General features: G+C 37.9%; 1 protein-coding gene across 1 annotated transcript in view; it reads right to left on the reverse strand.

The window, feature by feature from the left end:
- The window catches only part of CUNH10orf67 (chromosome unknown C10orf67 homolog), a 142,001-nt gene that overhangs the window by 52,763 nt on the left and 71,116 nt on the right, over nucleotides 1–18,122 (reverse strand). Inside the window, exons 12-14 of the mRNA XM_070427716.1 lie at nucleotides 13,670–13,756; nucleotides 9,791–9,870; nucleotides 9,651–9,716 (exon numbers count right to left, since the gene is read on the reverse strand). Coding sequence (XP_070283817.1) covers nucleotides 9,651–9,716; nucleotides 9,791–9,870; nucleotides 13,670–13,756 — 233 coding nt within the window. The remainder of the gene's footprint in view (nucleotides 1–9,650; nucleotides 9,717–9,790; nucleotides 9,871–13,669; nucleotides 13,757–18,122) is intronic.

The raw sequence follows: 18,122 nt of genomic DNA on the forward strand, positions 1-18,122 counted from the left end.
AATTATGTAAGAGCCAAGAAGAAATGAAGAGTGATATAGCTGCAATAAAAAACACCATTGAAAGTTTCAACAGTAGACTAGGAGAAGCAGAGGACTGAATTAGCAAATCAGAAGACAGGGTAGCAAAACACACCCAAACTGAACTTCAATTGGAGAAAAAAATTAAGAGACAGGAGGAGAGCCTAAGGGAGCTTTGGGACAACATGAAACGAAACAACATACGAATAATAGGGGTGCCAGAACAACAGAAAGAGGAACAAGGGTTAGAAAACCTATTGGAAGAAATAATATCAGAAAACTTCCCTGAGGTGGGGAAGAAAAAAGTCACACAAGCACAGAGAGTCCCATACAAGATGAACCCGAAAAGACCCACACCAAGACATCATAATTACCATGGCAAATGTTCAGGACAAAGAGAGAATCTTAAAGACTGCAAGAGAGAGACGGAAAGTTACATACAAGGGATCTCCCATTAGATTATCAAATGATTTCTCAACAGAAACACATCAGGCCAGAAAAGAATGGATGGAAATTTACAAAGTGATGCAAAGCAAAGGACTGAATCCAAGAATACTCTATCCAGCAAGGCTATCATTCAAAATTGAAGGGGAAATAAGAAGCTTCATAGACAAAAAAAGGCTAAGGGAGTTTATCACCACCAAGCCAGCAATGCAAAAAATGTTAAAGGGACTGGTGTAAGAAGAAGAAATAAAAAGCTCAGAAAGAAAACAGCCACAAAAAATAGAAATCGCCACAAACAAGTACCTTTCAATAATAACTTTAAATGTAAATGGACTAAATGCTCCAATCAAAAGACATCGAGTGGCTGAATGGGTAAAAAAACATGACCCATATATTTCCTGTCTACAAGAGACCCACCTCAGAATAAGGGACTCACATAGACTGAAAATGAAGGAATAGAAAAATATCTTTCAGGCAAATGGAAATGAAAAATAGCTGGTGTAGCAATACTTATATCCGACAAAATAGACCTCAAAGTGAAGGCCATAAGAGATAAGGAAGGCCACTTCATAATACTAAAGGGATCAATACAACAAGAGGATATAACCCTGATAAACATATATGCACCCAATGCAGGAGCACCCAAATACATAAAAAACTCCTGGAAGATATCAAGGGAGAGATCGACAACAATAGAATCATAGTAGGGGACTTTCATACACCACTGACATCACTGGATAAATCCTCTAGACAAAAAATCGGCAAAGAAACAGCAATCCTAAATGACTCACTAGATCAGATAGACTTAATTGACATCTTCAGAACATTTCACCCCAGAGCCACAGAATATATGTTCTCTCAAGTGCTCATGGGACATTTTCAAAAATAGACCACATATTGGGTCACAAAGTCTCCCCAAATTCAAGAAGATTGAAATCATACCAAGCATCTTCTCAGACCACAATGGCATAATATTAGAAATAAACTACAATAAAAACAACCCAAAATACTCAAACACTTGGAAGCTGAATAGCATGTTATTAAATATTGATTGGGTTACCAATGACATCAAAGAAGAAATTAAAAACATCCTGGAAACTAATGACAATGAAAACACAACAATCCAAAACCTATGGGACACAATGAAAGCAGTCCTGAGAAGGAAGTTTATAGCTCTACAGGCCTGTATCAACAAAAAAGAAAAAAATGGTAGTAAATCATCTAACTCTACATCTCAAAGAATTAGAAAGAGAGTAACAAGAAAACCCCAGAGTGAGCAGAAGGAAGGAGATAATAAAGATTTGAGCAGAAATAAATGACATTGAGACCAAAAAGACAATACAGAAAATCAATGAAACCAAGAACTGGTTCTTTGAAAGGATAAAAAAGATTGATGAACCTCTAGCCAGGCTCACCAAGAAGCAAAGAGAGAGGACCCAAATAAACAAAATCAGAAATGATACAGGCGAAATAACAACAGACCCCACAGAAATACAAATGATTGTTAAAAAATACTATGGACAGCTCTACTCCAACAAACTAGACAACCTGGAGGAAATGGACATATTCCTAGAAAAATACAACATTCGAAAACTCAATCAGGAAGAATCTAAAAATCTCAATAGGCCAATAACTATGGAAGAAATTGAAGCAGTCATCAAAAAGCTTCCAGCAAACAAGAGCCCAGGACCAGACGGCTTCACAGGGGAGTTTTACCAAACATTCAAGGAAGAACTAAAACCTACCCTCCTCAGAATACTACAAAAAATTCAAGAGGAAGGAACACTTCCAAGCTCATTCTATGAAGCCAGCATCACCCTCATACCAATACCAGATAAAGACAACACAATGAAAGAGAATTACAGGACAATATCCCTCATGAACATAGATGCCAAAATCCTCAACAAAATCTTAGCAAATCGGATCCAGCAGTACATCAGAAAGATCATACACCATGACCAAGTAGGATTTATCCCAGGGATGCAAGGATGGTACAATATGAGCAAATCAATAAACGTGATACATCACATAAACAAACTGAAAGAAAAAAACCACATAGTCATATCAATTGATGCAGAAAAAGCATTTGACAAAATCCAACACCCATTTCTGATTTAAAAAAACTCTCAGCAAGGTGGGAATAGAAGGATCATACCTCAACATAATAAAAGCCATATATGACAAATCCACAGCCAACATCATACTCAATGGACAAAAACTAACACCATTTCCCCTAAGAACAGGAACAAGACAGGGATGCCCACTCTCAACACTACTGTTTGACACAGTACTGGAATTATTAGCCATTGCAATTAGACAGGAAGAAGAAATAAAAGGCATCCAAATTGGAAAAGAAGAAGTAAAACTGTCCTTATTTGCAGATGACATGATATTATACATAAAAAACCCTAAAGACTCCATAAAAAAAACTATTAGACTTAATAAATAAATTTGGCAATGTAGCAGGATACAAAATTAATGCCAAGAAATCTGAGGCATTTCTATACACCAATAGTGAACTTACACAAAGAGAGACTAAAAAAACAATCCCATTTACCATCGCACCAAAAAAAATTAAGATACCTAGGAATAAACTTAACTAAAGAGGTAAAAGACCTCTACTCAAAAAACTACAGGACATTGAAAAAAGAGATAGAGGAAGACATAAAGAGATGGAAGAACATACCATGTTCCTGGATTGGTAGAATCAACATCACTAAAATGTCCATATTGCCCAAAGCAATCTATAAATTCAACGCACTTTCCATTAAAATACCAATGGCATATTTCACAGTCCTAGAATGAACTCTCCAAAAATTCATCTGGAATAAAAAAAGACCCCGAATAGCTGCGGCAACCCTCAGAAAGAACAAAGTAGGTGGGATCTCAATACCAGATATCAAGCTGTATTACAAAGCCACTGTTCTCAAAACTGCCTGGTACTGGCACAAGAACAGACATATAGATCAATGGAATAGAATAGAGAGCCCAGAAATAGACCCGAACCAATATGCTCAATTAATATTTGACAAAGGAGGGAAGAATATACAATGGAGTCAAGATAGTCTCTTCAATAAATGGTGTTGGGAAAATTGGACAGATACATGCAAAAAAATGAAACTAGACCATCAACTTACACCATACACAAAAATAAACTCAAAATGGATAAAGGACTTAAATGTACAAAGGGAAACCATAAAAATTCTAGAAGAATCCAAAGGCAACAGAAATCTCAGACATATGCCGAAGCAATTTCTTTCACCGATACAGCTCCTAGGGCATTGGAAACTAAAGAGAAAATAAACAAATGGGACTACATCAAAATAAAAAGCTTCTGCACAGCAAAAGAAACCATCAACAAAACAACAAGAAAGCCCACTGCATGGGAGAACATATTTGCCAATGTTATCACCGATAAGGGTTTAATCTCCAACATTTATAGGGAACTCATACAACTTAACAAAAGGATGATAAACAATCCAATCAAAAAATGGGCAAAGGACCTAAATAGACACTTTTCAAAAGAGGACATTCAGAAAGCCAAGAGACATATGAAACCATTCTCAAAGTCACTAATCATCCGAGAAATGCAAATCAAAACAACGAGGTACCATCTCACACCTGTCAGAATGGCTATCATCAACAAATCAACAAACGACAAGTGCTGGAGAGGATGTGGAGAAAAAGGAACACTCGTGCACTGCTGGTGGGAATGCAGACTGGTGCAGCCACTATGGAAGACAGTATGGAGTTTCCTCAAAAAGCTGGAAATGGAACTCCCATTTGACCCTGTGATCCCACTTCTAGGAATATATCTCAAGAAAACAGAAACACCAATCAGAAAGGATATATGCACCCCTATGTTCATAGCAGCACAATTCACCATAGCTAAGATCTGGAAACAGCCTAAGTGCCCATCAGTAGATGAATGGATTAGAAAACTGTGGTACATCTACACGATGGAATACTATGCTGCTGTAAAAAAAGAAGGAATTCTTACCATTTGCAACAGCATGGATGGAACTGGAGAGCATTATGCTAAATGAAATAAGCCAGTCAATGAAGGAAAAATACCACATGATCTCACTCATTTATGGATAATAAAGACCATTATAAACTTATGAACAAAAATAGATACAGAGGCAGAGCAGCCTTGAACAGACTATCAAGCTACAGTGGGAAGGCCGGGGAGGGTTGAGGGGCAGGAGAGAGGTGGGTAAGAGATCAACCGAAGGACTTGTATGCATGCATATAAGCATAACCAATGGACATAAGACCCTGGGGTGTAGGGGAGGCCAGGGGATTGTCAAGGGCGGGGAAAAAAGGAGACATATGTAATACTCTTTGTAATACTTCAAGCAATAAAACAATTTAATAAAAAAAGCCATTAAACTAAAAAAACAACAACAATAAAAAAAATATAAAAATAAGATAGGTTGATTTTAAAAAGCTGGAAAAAGTGCACCATGCAACCTTAACTGAAGAATAGTGATATAGTTATAATATTAGATGAGGAGACATTAAGCCAAGAAGCATTATAGAGATAAAGAGGAGTATCTATCTCATAATGACACATATGAATGATAAGTTCACAGGAAAATACAAGAATTCTAAATTTTTAGGTTTCTAGCAACATAGCTATAAATTATTTAAAAGAAAAATAATTGACAGAACTAAAAGGAGAAATAAAGAAATCTATAAACATAGTGGGAAATGTAATACTTCTCTCTCATTGGTAACTGCAGCAAAAAATCAGTTAAGTATATAAAAAAATATGAACCACACAGTAAAGTTAATGTAATTGAAATATATAGAACACTGCACCCACCAATGATAGAATTTCTATGCTTTTTAAGTGTACATGGAACATTTTAAAAATTGACCATATCCCGAGTCATAAAACAATCATCACTGGGTATGTGCCCGCAACCAAGGTACATGCCCTTGCCCGGAATCAAACCTGGGACCCTTGAGTCTGCAGGCTGACGCTCTATCCACCGAGCCAAAACAGCTAGGGCTAAAATATATTTTTATTGATTTCAGAGAGGAAGTGAGAGTGAGAGAGAGATAGAAACATTAATGATGAGCAAGAATCATTGATCAGCTGCTTCCTGCACACCCCACACTGGGGATCAACCCCTTGGCCTCAGGCAGTTGTGCCTGACCCATCCCCCCATAATGGTGCTATCCACTTTCCTGGAGAAGTTAGTGAAACTTAAATAAAAAGAAGCAGCTCTGAAGAGTATAACTTGTGCACTGAGAACACCACAGGCTATGGAGGGCTGCGCAATCCACGGCTCTGGGATCACATGTAGCAACCTCCCGTGCCACCTAGTCCCTCCTGGCTTCTGGCTCTACCGGCTTCTGCCCGTGGGGCAGGGGGGGGGGGGGTTGGGGGGGGGGTCAGGCCAAACTCTGGGAGCTTCCTGATGGCTCTCACCCCACACTTCACTTTCCAGTCCAGTCCACAAGCGCCTGCAGCAAGCTAACCTACGGGTTGGAGCGTCTGCCCCCTGGTGGTCAGTGCACATCATTGCAACTGGTTGAACCATCGAACTCCCAGCCAAACTCCGGTAGAGGGGACAATTTGCATGTTAGGCTTTTATTATATAGGATTGTTTGTTTTTGTGTGTTTTTGCCATTTGTTATTATTGTTGTTTTGCTATTGAGTTGTGTGAGTTCTTTTCTTTTCTTTTGTTAATCCTCACCTGAGGCTTCTTTTCCATTGATTGTTTTAGAGAGAGTGGAAGGGGGAGAGACACAGAGAGAGAAACATCAATGTGAGACACATAGATTGGTTGCCTCCAGTATGTGCCTGGGGATGGAGCCTGCAGTCCTTGACTGGAATCGAACCCCTGGCCCTTCAGTAGCGGGTTGATGCTCTAACTACTGAGCAAAACTGGCTAGGGCTATGTGAGTTCTTTCTATATTTTTTTATATTAATCCTTTATTATATATATGATTTCCAAGTATTTTTTCCCACTCTGGAAGTTGCCAATTACTTTTGACAATGATTTCCTTTGCTGTGCAGGAGCTTTTTAGTTTGATGTAGTTCCATTTGTTCATTTTTGGTTTTGTGGCCTTTGCTTTTGGTTTCAAATCCAAAATATCATTGCCAAGACCAATGTCAAGAAGTTTACTTTATGTTTTCTTCTAGGAATTTTAGTTTCAGATTTTAGATTTAAGACCTAATCCATTTTGAGTAGATTTTGTGTACAGGGTAAGACAGGGTTCCAGTTTCATTTTTGGGGGCGTGGCTGTTCAATTTTCCCAACACCATTCATTGAGGAGACTGTCCTTTTCCTACTGAGTATTCTTGGCTTCTTTGTCATAAATTAATTGGCCATATGTGTGGGTTTACTTCTGGATTCTCTTATTTTCCATTGATCTGCATGTCAATTTTTATGCTAATACTCTATTGTTTTACTATAACTTTGTACTATAGTTTGAAATCAGGAAGCATGATGCCTCTAGCTTTGTTCTTTTTCAAGATTGTTTTGGCTATTTGTGGGTGTTTTTTGTTTTGGGTTTTTTTTTAGTTTTGTGTGCGTGTGGTTCTATACACATTGTATAATTGTTTTTCTTATTTCTTTGAAAAATTCCTTTGAGATTTTAATAGGGATTGCATTGAATATATAGATGGCTTTGGGTAGTATGGACATTTTAAGATATCAAGTTTTCCAATCCATGAGCACAGAGGATCTTTCCATTTATTTTCATCTTCTGCAAATTTATTCATCAACGAAATAATTTTTACTATACAGATCTTTCACTTCTTTGGTTCATTTATTCATAAGTATTTCATTCTGTTTTTTAATGAAGTTTTTGTTTGTTTGTTTTTAAATATGTTTTAATTGGTGTTGGAGAGAGAGGAAGGGAGATAGTAAGAGAGAAACATCAATGAGAGAGAAACATCAATTGGCTGCCTCCTACATGTTCCCTACTGGGGAGCAAGTCCACAACCTAGGCATGTGTCCTGACCAGGAATCATGGGTCGATGCTCAACCACCGAGCCATACCAGCCAGGCAATATTTCACTCTTTTTGATGCCATTGTAAATGGGATTGTTCTTTAGTTTTTGGTAATTTGTTATTAGTGTATAGAAAGATGTTTTAAAAAATAAAAGAAAGAAAAGTAACTGATTTTTGTATATTGATTTTATATCCTGGCTCAGAAGGGTTCCTATGGATCAACTCCTGGAGTTGAGGTGGGAGTGGCTCCATCACAGTGGCAACACCCAGGTAGTGATCTATTCCTGAGCTGATGTGGCACACCTGTGCACCATTGTGCCAAGAGAAAAGGCAATGATGACATTAGCAGCAGAGCCAGGCAGGCCTCGTTAAGAAAAAGGACTAGTCCCTGCTCTTGTCAGCACTGTATAAGTTCGATGTTCTTGGAAATAGAGCTAATTCAGTAAAAATGAAAAAGGAGCTTGGAGAAGAAGTTCTGAATTCAACTGGGACTGAATATAAACCATGAATTGGCTGAGAAATTATTGGATTAAACTGTCACCTGGACTAAGGTGAAGTTTTTCTTCTACTAAACAAAAATGATTGTTCCTGATCTCCGACCTGTTACTGCAAAATGAAATAGCCATTTTAGCACACTTAATCTCCATACCACACCATGACACAGCACTTTCTATGTTGTTGCATGTATTACCTTGAGTTAGCCCTTGGTGATGCAACCAAACCATTATGAATAAATGCATTATGTCCCAACATTATATTCTAGTTAGTTAATTAAATGAGAAAACATATAGAAAGTGTGTAATAATACTTCCTGTTGTTCTAAATATTTAGATAACAACATAAAGTCTTCAGAGACCAAGTTGATAAATATGATTGTCAACATCTTGGTTAACAGCAAATCAATTTGAAGTAAAACTGAGATATTCTTGTAAATGGTCATTGAGTAGAGAATGAATTTCATATGCACAGATACATGATAAATCTTAAGGATAAAAGTAAACCTCACAGAAATAAGTAAGGGAAAAACATTCTATTCAGTTTCAGAGATAGCTCCAATTCCCTGTGTGGGAAAATGAAATTAGGTGGGTGTTTAAACTTTCCTTTTTTCTTATCCTCTAGTTTCACCTGTATCTATATGCTATCCTTATAATAACTCTGTGAAGGGACAGGGGAAGTATTAATATGCACATTTTTTCAGAGCACAAAATAGTTATCATCACAGATGTGAAACACAAGCCGGAGTGGAAAGCAGAATGTTTTACCACAAGGAGGAGAGCCTTCACTCATCATCTGGTGGTATTTCTGTTATGTAGATTCTCAACATGACACCTGGGATTTTTCAGTGCTAATGTTCAGAATTTTACAAACACACACACACACACACACACACACACACACACACACATACACACACACTGTATGTTTATGAAGTGCAGTGCAAATGTATGGCATTATCACCCCATGAAGTCAGGTATGAGCCTCAAGTGTGACCTAGGACATCAGACCAACATTGAATCTATCCTGTAGATGCTTCACTGTGAGAAAATCTTGCAAAGAAATTTCCAACATGCAAAAAAATTCTAGTGGAAATTATGGCAGAAACCGAGAGAATAGAACATAGAATTTTAATACTAACATGTTAGGAAAAGAAAAAAATAAGTATTTTTTTTTAGTTGGCATTGCTTTCAGCTTTTTCAAAATTTTAGTGTCACTTTCTTCATTTCTTTTTACTTTCTCCATATTTAAGAAACAAAGATGACATGGAGAAGAGAAATTAAAATAATTATCTAAATAAAAATTAGATCTGAGAATTAAGGAGTTGGTGTTGCCTGTCTAAAAATGGGAAGGGGATCTAGTATTTAAAGCAATTTTACAAGGAAGCTATAGACCAGTTAAATATGAATATGTGCAAATGAGCAGGAAAACATTTTAACGCCCTATGAAGAGAGATGATTATGCAGGTCTGATTAAACCAGGAATCAATAGGTACTGCCTGTCCTGTTGATCCATTAAAAGTTGAAACATTGACATTGGAAATGAAAGTTTTAAATTATTTTTTCTTTGAGGTGACTTTGACTACCATTCTATTTTAGGCCAATTATTTTGAACTTCTTGTTAATATTAATTAATATATACAGAAAAATTTCGCCTCATTTCCTTAAAAGATGATAGGTCACATTTCTATAACTAGAATTTTTATATATTACCACACTATACCTGTTCTGGAGAATAAGAAATTTCTTTTCCCATATTTTGTTTATCCGTTCTGATTCCTTCCTAAACCTGTAATAAATTTATAGATAGTTAAATTTTGTATTAGCTACAAATGAGTAGTTATGAATCATTATTTCCAGTACCTTTCTGTCAACATTTTTTCATTCTCTAAACTTTTCTTTAACATTTCTATTTCCTTCTCCAAAATATGTTTCTCTTCAACCTTTCAATAGAAAATACATCACAAAGTTAATTACATGAACAATACACCCTGTTCCTCCATAAAACTGAAGGATTTCTTTGAGTATGTCAGGGTTATACCCCAGAATCATATTATGGAGGCAATCATGTCCTCTGACTCTTCATAAAACTAATTCTCAAAGATGGCGGCATAGGTAAACACCTATATCAATAAATGCAGAAAAAGCATTTGATAAAATCCAACACCTATTTTTATTAAAAACTCTTAGCAAATTGGGAATAGAGAGACCATATCTCACATGATAATGACCATATATGAAAAACCTACAGCAAACATCACACTCAATGGACAAAAACTAAAACCATTTCCCCTAAGAACAGGAACATGACAGGGATGACCACTTTCACCACTCTTATTCAACATATGTAGGACTGGAAGTACTAGTCCTTCAGACAAGAAGAAGAAATAAAAGGCATCCAAATTGGAAAGAAGGAAGTAAAACTCTTATTATGATATTGTACATAGAAAACCCTAAAGACTCCACCAAAAAACTATTAGATTTAATAAATGAAGTTGGCAATGTAGCAGGATACAAAATCAACACCCGAAAATCAATGGCTTTTTTATACTCCAATAATGAATTCTCAGAATGAGAAACTAAACAAGCAATCTTATTTACCATTGCAACAAAAAAATTAAATACTTAGGAATAAACTTAACCAAGGAGGCAAAAGACCTATATTCAAAAAACTACAGGACATTGAAAAAAGAGGTAGAAGAAGATATAAATAAGTGGATGAATATACTGTGTTCATGGACTGGTAGAATCAACATCATTAAAATGTCCATACTACCCAAGGCAATCTATAGATTCAATGTGATCCCTATTAAAATACCAACAGCATATTTTACAGATCTAGAACAAATAATCCAAAAAATGTATATGTAATCAAAAAGACTTAAAATAGCTGCAGCAATCTTGAGAAAGAAGAACAAAGTTGGAGGGATCACAATACCAGATTTCAAGTTATACTATAAAGCCACTGCAATCAAAACTGCCTGGTACTGGCACAAGAACAGGCATATAGATCAATGGAACAGAACAGAGAACCCAGAAATCAACCCAAGTCATTAATCTCAATTAACATTTGACAGAGGAGGCAAGAGCATACAATGGATTCAAGACAGTCTCTTCAATAAATGGTGTTGAGAAAATTGGACAGATATATGCAAAAAAATGAAACTAGACCACCAACTTACACCATGCATAAGAATAAACTCAAAATGGATAAAAGACTTAAATGTAAGTTGTGAAACCAGAAAAACCCTAGAAGAAACCATAGGCAGCAAAATTTCAGACACCCCTCACAGCAATATGTTTACAGATACATCTCCTAGGGCAAAGAAAACTAAGGAGAGAATAAACAAATGGAACTACATCAAAATAAAAAGCTTCTGGCCCAGCCAAGGTGGCTCAGTGAATGAGCATAGAACTATGAACCAGGAAGTCACGGTTCAATTCCCAGTCAGGGCACATGCCTGGGTTGTAGGCTCTATCTCCAGTAGGGGGTGTGCAGGAGGCAGCCAATCAATGATTCACTCTCATCATTGATTTTTCTATCTCTCCTCTCTTCCCCTCTGAAATCAATAAAAATATTTAAAACAAACAAAAAAACAACAACACAAACAATAAAAAGTTTCTGCATAGCAAAAGAAACCATCAACAAAACCAAAAGGGAGAACATATTTGGCAATGATACATCTGATAAAGGATTAATATCCAAAATATGTAAAGAACTCATATAACTTAACAGAAGGAAGACAAACAATCCAATTAAAAATGGGCAAAGTACCTAAATAGACACTTATCCAAAGAGGGCATGCAGATGGCCAAGAGACATATGAAAAATGCTCAAATTCACTGATTGTCAGAGAGATGCAAAGTAAAGTGACAATGAGGTGTCACCTCAGACCTATCAGAATGGCTACCATCAACAAATCAATCAATGACAAGTGTTGGCGAGGATGTGGAGAAAAGGGAACCCTAGTACACTGTTAGTGGGAATGCAGACTGGTACAGCCATTACAGAAAACAGTATGGAGTTTCCTCAAAAAATTAAATATGGAACTGCCACATATCCTAAGAAGCAAGAAACACCAATCAGAAAGAATGTATGCACCAGTATGTTCACAGCAGCACAATTCACAATAGCAAAGATCTGGAAACAGCCCAAGTACCCATCAGTAGATGAGTGGATAAAAAAGTTGTGGTACATTTACACCATGGATTACTATGCAGCAGTAAAAAAGAATATATTACCCTTTGAGACAGCATGGAGGGACTTGGAGAGTATCATGCTAAGTGAAATAAGTCAGTCAGAGAAAGATAAGTATCACATGATCTCACTCATATGTGGAAAGTCACAAAATAAACTGATGAATGGAATGGATCCAGAGATATGGAAGCATGGAACAGTGTGTGGAATCTTGGAGAGAAGTGGGATCAGGGGGGACTGGAAGGTAACCAACCAAGGTCCTTGTATGCATATATGCATGGCCCATGGACACAGACAATGAGGTGGTAAGGACCTGGGCGGGGGATGGGAGCAGGCTGGTAGGGGTCAATGGGGAAATAGTGGAACTTTCTACAAGAAAGAATTATTTAAAAAAATAATTTACAGGGAATCAACAGTTAGAGTAGAGGATTCAGAGAATCAAATCAATGATTTGGAATATGAGGAAGCAAAAAACACCCAAGCAAAAGAGCAAAAAGAAAAAAGAATCTAAAAATATGAAGATAGTATAAGGAACCTCTGGGACAACTTCAGGCATACCAACATTTGCATTATGGGGGGTGCCAGAGGGGAAGAGAAAGAGAGAGAGAGCAAGAAAATCTATTTGAAGAAATAATGACCGAAAACTTCCCTACCTGATGAAAGAAATAGACTTACAAGTCCAGGAAGCACAGAGAATCCCAAACAAGAGCAACCCAAAGAGGCCCACACCAGGACACATCATAATTAAAATGCCAAGGATTAAAGACAAAGAGAGAATCTTAAAAGAAGCAAGAGAAAAGCAGTTAGTTACCTACAAGGGAGTACCCATATGACTGTCAGCTGATTTCTCAAACAGAAACTTTGAAGGCCAGAAGGGAGTGGCAAGAAATATTCAGAGTAGTGAATAGCAAAGTCTTACAACCAAGATTACTCTACCCAGAAAAGATCTCATTTAGAATTGAGGGTCAGATAAAGAGCTTCACAAACAGGAAAAAGCTAAAGGAGATCATCACCACAAACCCAGTATTATATGAAATGTTGAAGGGAATTCTTTAAAAAGAGAAAGAAGAGAAGGAGGAGGAGGAGGAGGAGGAGGAGAGGAAGAAGAAGAGATAAAAATATGACTAAAATGACAACAAATACATATCTATCAACAATTGAACCTAAAAATCAAAATAAGTGAACAAGTAATCTAATAAACAAACTGGTGAGTAAAATAGAGTCAGAGGCATGGAACAGACAGATGAATCTCAGAGGGAAGTGGGTAGGGGGGTCAGGAGGAGATTAACCAAAGATCTTACCTATGGACACAGGCAGTAGGATGGTGAAGGTCTGGAGTGGGGTGGGAACTGGATGGAGGGGGGCAATGAGGGGAAAAAGGGGGACATCTGTAATATTCTCAACAACGAAGATTTTTTTTAAAGAGGAAAAACAACAAACAAAACTAATTCTCCATCAAAGTCACTGCTACTTTTTAAGAATAGCCAGCATCAATATGAAGAATAATTAGTGTAATAATAATGGTCATAATAGTCATATTATACCTGGTCCACTGAGTATTTTAGATGATACTCAGGTTGAATTTTCACCTCTTCAACTTCATGTGTCTCAATAGATATATCAGGTGCAACCTGGAAAGGAAATAAACCAAGGTAAATATAGTGTGGGACAAAGTAGATTTACAGTTGTGAATACATGAAACAGAGTTTATTCTTGTGTTATTATTTATTAATGTTTGTATTACTTTCCATACAAACTCTAAACCTACCTTTGCCCTACCCTGTATAACATTTCAAATTAATGCATAAAGATGTGGATTCTCTGCAGCTTAGAGAAAGGAAACTGAGACTTAAATATGTCAACCAGAGTCCCACAGGGATCTTCTCTGCCTTATCCAATTTATAAAGTTCAGTGTTTATATATTGCACTAGAGGCCTGGTGCACGAATTTGTGCAGGTGGGTTCCCTTGGGGTGTCCTGTGGGGACCAGGCTGAAACCAGCAGTCCAATGCTGCCTGCTGCTCCTGCCTGCCACTCCTACTCATCCCAGCCCCACTGCGCCTGCCACGGGCTCATGCTCAGTCAGTCCCAATTGGGAGAGGCTCTCAACGCAGCAGCAGCAGCACTCGCCAGTCATAAGCCCTGCATCTGGCACCCATCCCGAGGAGCGGGGGGGGGGGGGGGGGGGGGTGAGGGTTGGGACACGATTGGCAATCTGGGTGAGCGGTGGGATCCCCTCACCGGCCTGGGATTCAGACCCGTGCTGCTGACGTTTGTGCAGTTTGTCAGGATCCACCTGTCGGCTGATTTTATATTGTTTCTTTCTTGTGGAGCATCTAGGGAGGAGAAGTGGTAGCGGTGCCCAAGGCCAACTTCCAGGAGACCTGCTGCACTGGTCAAGATCATGCCAGCAGTGCCGGTCCATCAGTGCCTGGCCCGTTCTCTGGAGATTGGACCTGCAGGTCTACTGAGAGAGTGAGTGGCTGCTATTGGGCTGGTAGGCCACCGGGATGGGTCCATCAGCTGAGCAGCACTCTGCTGTGGGAGCACACTGACCACCAGGGGGCAGCTCTTGCATTGAGTGTCTGCCCCCTCGTGGTCAGTGCGCATCATAGCAACTGGTCGATTGGTTGTTTGGTCGCTTAGGCATATATATATATATTTGCAATTGGGCAACTATGGTCCATTAAGACCAACTTTCCCACTATAATTTTTTTAAAAATACATTACTCTGTCATTATATAGTGATCAAATTTTACCATTATATCTTTTAAAAATGAAATGGGAGGTTATTACTTGTGAAGACACAAGCTTTAAAACAATCTTTTATTTTAGATGATACTCAGGGTGAATTTTTGTTACTCTCTCTGATGATGAGAAGAGTAGATGGCAGTGAGAAAATATACTGCATATAACAATCTGCTTGGTTAGTTATTGCTGTATTCCAAAACAATAGACAGAAAAAGTGCCCCTTATTGCCACCACTAACTTCTCTAGTGGATTCTGTGACCCAAAAGTCCCTTGATCTGTTGCCCATCTCCATAGGGTAGGCTCGGCCAAGTGGCATCTGGAGTCAGGTATGGGAGTAGGAGTCAGAGAGTCTTATAGAATAAAATAAAAGGGACCTCAAACTCCCTCAAGCAATCAGAGGTGGAAGCTGAGAAGAGAGCTAGAGGAGGAGAAAATGACTAAGCAAGACCACAGAGCTAGAGATGTGAATATGTGGTGAAGCTGCAGCTGACCATTTGCCAGGGGTGATGTGCAATATTTAATTTGAAATAGCATCTTCGTGATATAAACTGTCCCTGTCAGTTAACCTTCTTCAACCTCCTCAAACTTACAAATGCAAAGTTGTCATGTGAGTGGATGCTTTTAGTAGAAATCACAGGACTGGATTGAATTCAGCATCTAATTAAACAAAGTGTGAACTGGGATGGCAAGCGGGGCACAATGAGACTCAGAATGTGCTTTAGTTCGGTGGGAGGAGCACATTCACAGCGACAACCACCAGGATACCATGGCATCTGCAGACACCAGAGGACACACTCTAGGCTACCGCAAAGCACAAAATTGGTTTGACCTGAATTTATTTGTATCTGAAGGGACAGAGAGAACACAGCTGACATCAGCTACCACATATAAAAATAAAATTTTTAATTGCAGCCATAAAAAACTATAATTGGGTGCCTACTCTGTGTCAGACACTTCACATACACTAAGCTATTGACTTCTTCATTCATATTACCTTAGATTTTTAAATGATAATGTATGCACATATTTTAAAAAAAACCTGCAAATAGAATAGTATACATGAACATATAACTCTTACTTCCCAGAAGCTAAGGTATGTTGTTTTCTTGTTTTTTTAGTTTTTCTCATCGTTATCATTATAAATAAACTAGAGGCCCGGTGCACGAATTCATGCACCAGTGGGATCCCTTGGCCTGACCTGCAGTGATCGGGCCAAAGCCAGCTCTCTGACATCCCCTGAAGGGTCCCAGATTGCAAGAGGACGCAAGCCAGGCTGAGGGACCCCACTGTGAACGATCGGGGCCAGGGAGGGACCGTGGGAGGGCTCCAGGGCATGTCAGGCCCATCTCATCCAGTCCCAATTGACTGGACTCCAGCTGCAAGCTAACCTACTAGTTGGAGTGTCTGCCCCCTGGTGGTCAGTGCGCATCATAGTGACTGGTCGAACAGTCAAACAAACAGTCAGACACTTAGCATATTAGGCTTTTATTATATAGGATAATAGCCTTTATTGATTTGGGCTTCCCACAAATAAAGATGAAGATTTTAGAGCATTCATATTACCTTCCACCTTCTCCCCCACCTGCTTGTTGTTGCTTTTATAATGATTTTGATATATATATAAACTTGTATACTTGATATATTAACTCCTCCCTGTGAAAATGGAAATTTATTTAGACTTTTATGTTTTCTAACATATTCACTCACCTAATTTCCAAGTTTTTAGAAGGAATGTTATTTTTATATTGTCAATGTCTATAAGATTGTTCTCTAACTATAAGTAAATCCTCCATGTTTTATCTACACATTGACTCTTAAAAACTGAAATCTAGTAAATAATATTAACAGTGTGTTTATGCAAATACCACTTATTACAGGCCTAAGTAATTGAAACTATCCATAGAGAAGGAAGTGTAAACCTGTTACTAAACTTTGCCACTGAAAAAAGTCTCTTCCAAGTGTTAGTTTAATGTTTCAACTTTTATTTTTTTCTAGCTTCCCTGACTTCTGAGTCATACCTAGTTTCTCCCTTTTATTGTGTCCAAATCATCCTGCATATCTTTTTTTCTTTTCATACTTAAGTTTTTAGCTGAATATAAGAATCAGGGTGCAAACATTTTTTTTCCTTTTGAATACTTTATTTTATTTTCTTGTAGCAACCACTGTTTAACTTTCCTCATAATTTATGTCTGCTATTTTACATTATTTCTGAGACTTTTTCCCACTTTAATTAATTAGATCTTCAGCTGTGTCAATTTTATTATTCACCCTGCCCATTGCTATTTTAAAAAAATTGTTACCTTCAATAAATTATTTTTTCCCTCAGATTTTTTTTTTTTGTTTTTCATAGCAGCCTGTCCTGCTTAATGGATAAAAGTTTCTCTTGAATGTTTTCCAAAACGTATTTATTTTTAAAGGTTGTATCTGTTTCCTAAATTAACTGTTTCCTACAGGGCTAATGGCTTTGTTTATTTTCTTTGTTCTTTAACTCACTAAATATTTGCTGAATTCCTACTTTGTGCTAGGAAACATTTGAAGCACTGAAGATACAATAGAAAAGAAAACAGGGCTGAAGCAGAGAAAATATATTTGAGAAGAATTATGAAAGAGATAGAATTTAGGGCACTTTTTGAGTGAGAAGAGAACTGCCTATAATTTCTTATATGAGCAACTAGATGGAGAATGGTACTGTTCACTATGATAAGAAAAAATAATAGAAATAGGGACAATTTTGTGTGCTAGTTCTCTCTCTCTCTCTCTCTCTCTCTCTCTCTCTCTCTTTCTCTCTTTCTTTTTCTTCTCCTTCTCCTGCTCCTCCTCCTTCCCCCCTCCTCCTTCCCCCCTCCTTCTTCCCCCCTCCTCTTCCTCCTTCACCTTTTATTAAGGAAGAATTTGCTAAATGTAGTTTCAGACACAGTTTGAGGTACCCATGGCACAATCAAATAAAAACCCACAATAGGCAATTGGGACAAGGGCCTGGAATTTTTGAATGGGGTCAGTTCTAGAGATAGAATTAGGACTTGCCAGCTAAAGACTCGACTAAGGGCATTCATGAAATTTATAGAAATGGAAAAGCATAAGGTCAGGGATAGAAGGCTGTGCCTGGGCACAGCTGATCTGTAGTTCTGATTCATCCCTGGCTGATAGAGTTCTCAAGGCTGGCTTAATCCTGAATCTGGTCCCTAGCCCATTACTCTTACTGAGTTCTGTAAACACTAACTCCTACTCCATCAGTCCCTACAGTCCT

This window comes from Myotis yumanensis, unplaced genomic scaffold (assembly GCF_028538775.1).
Source record: "Myotis yumanensis isolate MYYU_CA2020_CCGP unplaced genomic scaffold, mMyoYum1.0.hap1 SCAF_1, whole genome shotgun sequence".
Taxonomy (NCBI): domain Eukaryota; kingdom Metazoa; phylum Chordata; class Mammalia; order Chiroptera; family Vespertilionidae; genus Myotis; species Myotis yumanensis.